This window comes from Oncorhynchus masou, chromosome 13 (genome assembly GCF_036934945.1).
Source record: "Oncorhynchus masou masou isolate Uvic2021 chromosome 13, UVic_Omas_1.1, whole genome shotgun sequence".
Lineage (NCBI taxonomy): Eukaryota > Metazoa > Chordata > Actinopteri > Salmoniformes > Salmonidae > Oncorhynchus > Oncorhynchus masou.
This window is the reverse complement of record NC_088224.1, coordinates 77,670,688-77,676,687: the sequence shown is the minus strand read 5'-3', so window position 1 is coordinate 77,676,687 and position 6,000 is coordinate 77,670,688. Positions and strand designations below refer to the sequence as shown.

At 43.7% G+C, this 6,000-nt stretch overlaps 1 protein-coding gene across 3 annotated transcripts in view; it reads right to left on the bottom strand.

Annotated features, from left to right (window-relative positions):
* LOC135553101 (ephrin type-A receptor 4) overlaps positions 1-6,000 on the bottom strand; it is an 80,136-nt gene that overhangs the window by 7,374 nt on the left and 66,762 nt on the right. For 2 of the 3 annotated variants that reach the window (XM_064985200.1, XM_064985201.1), the window contains exons 12-16: positions 3,257-3,318; positions 2,919-3,128; positions 2,642-2,791; positions 2,233-2,426; positions 56-214 (exon numbers count right to left, since the gene is read on the bottom strand). In XM_064985200.1, coding sequence (XP_064841272.1) covers positions 56-214; positions 2,233-2,426; positions 2,642-2,791; positions 2,919-3,128; positions 3,257-3,318 — 775 coding nt within the window. Of the gene's footprint in view, positions 1-51; positions 215-2,232; positions 2,427-2,641; positions 2,792-2,918; positions 3,129-3,256; positions 3,319-6,000 lie in introns of those variants that run through there. The other variant, XM_064985202.1, reaches the window with a different exon arrangement.

The window sequence follows — 6,000 nt, the reverse complement described above, 5'->3', positions numbered from 1 at the left end:
GTCAGACAGGTCTCTCCTGGATGCATAAATGCTGAGTAAACCAAACATAACTCACTCCTGTGTCATATGAACCACAGCATCTGGGGTGGTGTATCCTGCTGCGGTGAAGTTGTCACTGTATCTCTCCATGCCGATGGCCTGCAGCCAGTCCTCCACAGAGCCCAGCGCCGAGGCCACCTCCGGGCTGACCGGCTCCAGGAGGGTGGTGCTGGGTCTGGATACCGTGCAGGATGGAGGGGGATAAGGTCAGTCTACATCCAGACAATTTCCACTATATTAAAGCAACAGAACCTAAACCTTTCAGTTGTCCAACCCACCTAAATCTTTAAAGAGTTTTCTTTTGACCCTCCAAATATATATATATATTTTAAATAACTACAATCTTTACCCATTGACCGAAATGATTAAGCCTCAACCCACAACCTGTATTAAACTACCTAAGCCAGAAACTGTTATCAAACGACTTAGAATCTCACTGTGCTTGTTTCTTACATCACCTCACATGTCACTCAGACAGAACTGCAACACCTGAACAACCAGTTAAATCAAGACCTGAGGAGGAGGGAGAGACACGGTGCCCTCTGGCCTCAAGGGCAGTGATGTTTTTCATCATTTGACATTAGCTTATCACAGGGGCCAGGCGTGTGAACTACCCTAAGGCTTTGAAAAAGGAACTGTAATTCTTCAGCATCTCTTCTCTCTCTCTCTCTCTCTCTCTCTCTCTCTCTCTCTCTCTCTCTCTCTCTCTCTCTCTCTCTCTCTCTCTCTCTCTCTCTCTCTCTCTCTCTCTCTCTCTCTCTCTCTCTCTCTCTCTCTCTCTCTCTCTCTCTCTCTCTCTCTCTCTCTCTCTCTCTCTCTCTCTCTCTCTCTCTCTCTCTCTCTCTCTCTCTCTCTCTCTCTCTCTCACACACACACACATCTTTTTTTCTTATGGAAGCAGAAAGTTAGTCAAACTACGCGCTAGCATGCGTCCCATCTCCATGTGTCCTCCAAGTCAGAAGCCAAGTAAAACACAGTTCCTCCCGGGTGTCACCAACACAGTTAGTTAATCGTTATTTAAAGAGAAAACATTAACAACACACACTGTGGCTTCAACCTCATACTGCTTCTCCTCTTGCATGCAAATATTCATCGTGACTCTTGTCCTTCTTTCAGGCACATCAACAGAAAACTACATTTCCCCTCTCCTTTTCCATCCCTTCATCCCTCCGTCCCTAGCTTCACAATGATGTCTGCCATCAAATATTTACCCAGGGCCAGTGCAGCCGAGGGACTGAGCACGCTCACTATGGTCCCGCTCCACTGCTCCCCTCCTCCATAATTGAACAGGTGTTGGCTAAGAGGCTTGGGCTGCAGGGTTCAAGCACCACTTTGGCCTGGCTGGGGGGGCTGGGGTCTATTGGGGGTAGTCTGGGTGGGGTGGGGGAGCTGTGGGGTAATACGCAGGCCCCTGCTTCGTTGTGAAAGTCATTGTGAAACATACTGTGGTGGTTTGGGGGTCTTTCTCCACCTCTACCACCCTGAGCCATGGAACCAGCATGTGGATTTGAAATGTTGCTAGGGACCCCAAGACCTCAACCACTCCGCCCCTGTATACTCTGCAGAACATTTCCCCTTCTTTAACTGTAAAAGCTGTTTATGGGATTCAGTGCCACTAATTACTCCTCTAGGACTCTCTCTCTCTCTCTCTCTCTCTCTCTCTCTCTCTCTCTCTCTCTCTCTCTCTCTCTCTCTCTCTCTCTCTCTCTCTCTCTCTCTCTCTCTCTCTCTCTCTCTCTCCTCTCTCTCTCTCTCTCTCTCTCTCTCTCTCTCTCTCTCTCTCTCTCTCTCTCTCTCTCCTCTCTCTCTCTCTCCCTCTCCCCCCCTCTCTCTCTCCTCTCTCTCTCTCTCTCTCTCTCCCCCCCTCTCTCTCTCCCTCTCTCTCTCTCTCTCTCTCTCTCTCTCCCTCCCTCCCTCCCTCTCTCTCTCTGTGTTAAAGTGGAAAATACTTTCCTCCCCGACTAGCTCTAGGTCTGTAAACACACGTATGTCCTCCTAGGAATAACGGCTCCTATTTACATAACTGTTTTAATAACATACAGCTAGCTACCATTGTAATTCTCAACTCTATTAGAACACATACTTCATTTTACAAGGTGTACCGTTCAGTTAATGTTCTATGGGAGTGTATAAAACAGTACTGACTACACACATTACAATAATAGTGAATAAACCAGGAAATCTCTGTCTCACCGTGTGGTCTCTCCTCCAGTCCTCTTCAGGCTGTTGGGGTTCCGGATCAGTTTGTCCAGCATGTTGACGATCTGGCCAAACTTGGGCCTATCGCCCCTCTCTCTCTGCCAGCAGTCCAGCATCAGCTGGTGCAATGCCACGGGGCAGTCCATAGGTGGGGGCAGCCTGTACCCCTCATCTATGGCCTTGATCACCTTGGGCAGAGGTTTAGAGGGTTGATGGTAGACTGTGAGCTAGATTACTCAGCCATCTTAATCACACTGTAATGATGATGTTATTATAATTGAATAATAGGATGGAATCAGGAAAATTGTACAGCTGTAATTGCACAGATACTATTTGTTATTATGACATAACATAATTATTATTTGACGTTTTAAACCTGAATCTGTTCTCATTGTAGACTTACATCCTGGTTACTCATGTCCCAATATGGCCGCTCTCCGTATGACATCACTTCCCACATGACAATGCCGTAGCTCCACACGTCGCTGGCCGAGGTGAACTTTCTGTAGGCGATGGCCTCTGGGGCTGTCCAGCGAATGGGGATCTTCCCTCCCTGTGATTGTCAGGTAACAAGGTGTTAGTATCACTCATACTGTACCAAAAACATAGATCTACATACAAAAATAAAAACACCTAAAAATGCTGACAGTTAGATAGACATACTGAAATTACTCTCTTACCCTGGTGGTGTAAGCAGGCTCGGGGTCGTCCTCCAGGACTCGTGACATGCCGAAGTCAGACACCTTACACACCAGGTTGCTGTTGACCAGGATGTTGCGTGCGGCCAGGTCTCTGTGGACGTAGCTCATGTCAGACAGGTACTTCATGCCCGACGCGATGCCACGCAAGATGCCCACCAGCTGGATCACTGTGAAACGCCCGTCATTCTTCTAGAGAACCAAACAAACAAAGAAATTCATGTTGCTTGTTTGACATTCATTAAGAGGATAACGGCCGTAATAGTCCGAGTTCTGAACATATGTAAGCAGACACATACCACACACACTGCATGACTTACCCTCAGAAATGCATCCAGCGAGCCATTCTCCATGTACTCTGTGATAATCATCACTGGTTTACCTGAAGAAAAAAAAGAGAGAGTGAGAGGCAGATGAATATGGAGGTAAATGATGCACACCACAGCACAGCAGGAGAGCAGTGGTTCTCAGGAGAGAGTATGTGTGTGTGTGTGTGTGTGTGTGTGTGTGTGTGTGTGTGTGTGTGTGTGTGTGTGTGTGTGTGTGTGTGTGTGTGTGTGTGTGTGTGTGTGTGTGTGTGTGTGTTATACCATTCGTCTCAGTCCCGTAGTGATTTAATTAGTTCAGTTTAAGTGTGTCCTCGTGGCTCCCACTTACTCAACCACACAGAGACGGATCTCTACTATAACATAACACCCCCCCCCCTCCAAAGGCAAGAAATGCGCACATATGGTCTCTTCAGAATGTATTCACACCGCTAGACTTTTTACACATTTTGTTGTGTTACAGCCTGAATTGAAATTGATTAAATATAACTATAAAAAAAATGTCACTGGCCTACACACAATATCCCTGTCACAACTTCCGCCGAAGTCGGTCCCTCTCCTTGTTCGGGCAGGGTCCCGCGGTCCACGTCACTTCTAGCCATCACCGATCCACTTTTCATTTTCATTTGTTTTGCCATTGTTTTCTACACACCTGGTTTGAATTCCCCCCCATTACATGTTCATTATTTAACCCTCTGGTTTGCCCCATGTTTGTGTGCGTGTTTGTTTTATTGTTAGTCTGTATCTGACGGCTGGTATTATTGTTGCAGGGTTTTATTGTTAGTCTGTATCTGACGGCTGGTATTATTGTTGCAGGGTTTTATTGTTAGTCTGTATCTGACGGCTGGTATTATTGTTGCAGGGTTTTATTGTTAGTCTGTATCTGACGGCTGGTATTATGCAGGGTTTTATTGTTAGTCTGTATCTGACGGCTGGTATTATTGTTGCAGGGTTTTATTGTTAGTCTGTATCTGACGGCTGGTATTATTGTTGCAGGGTTTTATTGTTAGTCTGTATCTGAGTCTGTATCTGCTGGTATTATTGTTGCAGGGTTTTATTGTTAGTCTGTATCTGACGGCTGGTATTATTGTTGCAGGGTTTTTTTGTCTGCCGAGTATTATTTTTGTTTTATTGTTAGTCTGTATCTGACGGCTGGTATTATTGTTGCAGGGTTTTATTGTTAGTCTGTATCTACCTGGTATTATTGTTGCAGGGTTTTACAGCACCATAGTAGTTTTATTGTTAGTTGTATACTGGTATTGTTTTGCAGGGTTTTATTGTTAGTCTGTATTAAAGGGTTTTATTGTTAGTCTGTATCTGACTGGTACAGTTTTGTTCTAAGCTCTCCGGTATTTTTACAGCACCATAGTAGTGTGTTTATACTGGTGTTTTCTTGTATTAAATATCTTGTTACACATCTAAGCCTTGACTCCTTTCACCAGTTAATTTCAAAGTAGAATTATGTTTTTAGAAATGTTTACAAATTAATAAAAATTGAAAAGCTGAAATGTCTTGAGTCAATACGTATTCTACTCCTGAAATGTGTTGAGTCAATACGTATTCTTCCCCTGAAATGTCTTGAGTCAATACGTATTCTACCCCTGAAATGTCTTGAGTCAATACGTATTCTACCCCTGAAATGTCTTGAGTCAATACGTATTCTACCCCTGAAATGTCTTGAGTCAATACGTATTCTACCCCTGAAATGTCTTGAGTCAATATGTATTCTACCCCTGAAATGTCTTGAGTCAATATGTATTCAACCCCTTTGTCATTGAAAGCCTAAATACGTTCAGGAGTGTAAATGTGCTTAACAAGTCACATAATAAGTTGCATGGACTTTCTTTGTGCAATAATAGTGTTTAACATGATTTTTTAATGACTATCTCATCTCTGTACCCGACACATACAATTATCTGTAAGGTCCCTCAGTCCAGTAGTGAATTTCAAACATAGATTCAACCACAAAGACCAGGGAGGTTTCCAATGCCTCAAAAAGAAGGGCACCTTTTGGTAGATTGGTAAAAAAAAGAAGCTAACAGACAATATAATATCCCTTTGAAAATTGTGAAGTTATTAATTACACTTTGGATGGTGTATCAATACACTCAGTCACTACAAAGACACAGGCTTCCTTCCTAACTCAGTTGCCGGAGAAGAAGGAAACAGCTCAGGGATTTCACCATGAGGCCAATGGTGACTTTAAAACAGTTGGAGTTTAATGGCAGTGACAGGAGAAAACTGAGGATGGATCAACAACATTGTAGTTACTCCACAATACTAACCTTATTGACAGAGTGAAAATAAGGAAGCCTGTACAGAATACAAATATTCCAAAACATGCATCTTGTTTGCAACAAGGCACTAAAGTATTAGTGACAAAAATGTGGCAAAGCAATTAACTGTTTGTCCTGAATAGAAAGTGTTGTATTGTATTTTCCCCAAACATAACACATTGCCACTCTCCATTTTTTCAAGCATGATGGTGGCTACATCATGTTATGGATATGCTTGAAAATGTTAAGGACTGTGGAGGTTTTATGGATAAAAATAAATGGAATGAAGCTAAGCACAGGCAAAATCCTAGAGGAAAACCTGGTTCAGTCTACTTTCTACCAGACACTGGGAGATGGATTACCCTTTCAGCAGGACAATAACCTAGAACACAAGGCCAAATCTACACTGGAGTTGCTTACCAAGAAGACAGCGAACGTTCCTGAGTGGCCGAATTACAGTTT